Raw genomic sequence first — 571 nt, 5'->3', positions numbered from 1 at the left:
GGGGCGGCCTGCTTTTCGTCCGCAGCCTGCGTCGTCAAGGGGGAATTGATCGAGGCGGCAGTAGCAGCAGCAGCAGAAGAAGGAGGAGAAGACGACGAGCCAGGAACCGCGAAACAAGAAAACAGTAAAGACTCACCACCACCGCCGCCACTCCTCTCCTCCCCATGACTCCCCGTCTTGTTCCCAAAGCCCGCGCCGCCCGTCGTCCCGCTGCCGTACTCACTCCCGCCCGAATACGCGCCCGTGTGGCCGTGCGATCCCGTGCGCAGCCCGGAGTTGCCGTAGTCGTCGTCCAGACCGCCAGACGTCTTGTTGCCGAAGCCGGCACCGCCGGTGGTGCCGGAGCCGTACTGGTCGCTGCCGCCCGAGTAGCCGCCCGTGTGGCCGTGCGAGCCGGTGCGGACGCCGCTGTTGTCGTAGTCGTCGTCCAGGCCGCCAGAGGTCTTGCTGCCGAAGCCGGCGCCGCCGGTGGTGCTGGAGCCGTAGCGGGAGGAGTCGTTGTCGTAGTCGGACTGGGATGGGGGAAGGTTTTTTTAGACGCTGGGGGGTTTGGTGTTGGGGGGGGGGGGGG

General features: G+C 67.3%; 1 protein-coding gene across 1 annotated transcript in view; it reads right to left on the bottom strand.

The window, feature by feature from the left end:
* Positions 1 to 132: 132 nt before the first annotated feature.
* Positions 133 to 571, bottom strand: part of BKCO1_13000170 (uncharacterized protein) — a gene marked incomplete at both ends in the record, with an annotated part of 506 nt that continues 67 nt past the window's right edge. Inside the window, 2 exons of the mRNA XM_020270896.1 lie at positions 133 to 176; positions 224 to 512. Coding sequence (XP_020132349.1) covers positions 133 to 176; positions 224 to 512 — 333 coding nt within the window. The remainder of the gene's footprint in view (positions 177 to 223; positions 513 to 571) is intronic.

The sequence above is a fragment of the Diplodia corticola genome (assembly GCF_001883845.1).
Source record: "Diplodia corticola strain CBS 112549 chromosome Unknown scaffold13, whole genome shotgun sequence".
NCBI classification, from domain to species: domain Eukaryota; kingdom Fungi; phylum Ascomycota; class Dothideomycetes; order Botryosphaeriales; family Botryosphaeriaceae; genus Diplodia; species Diplodia corticola.
The sequence above is the reverse complement of the archived record's forward strand: the minus strand, read 5'-3'. Positions and strand labels throughout refer to the sequence as shown.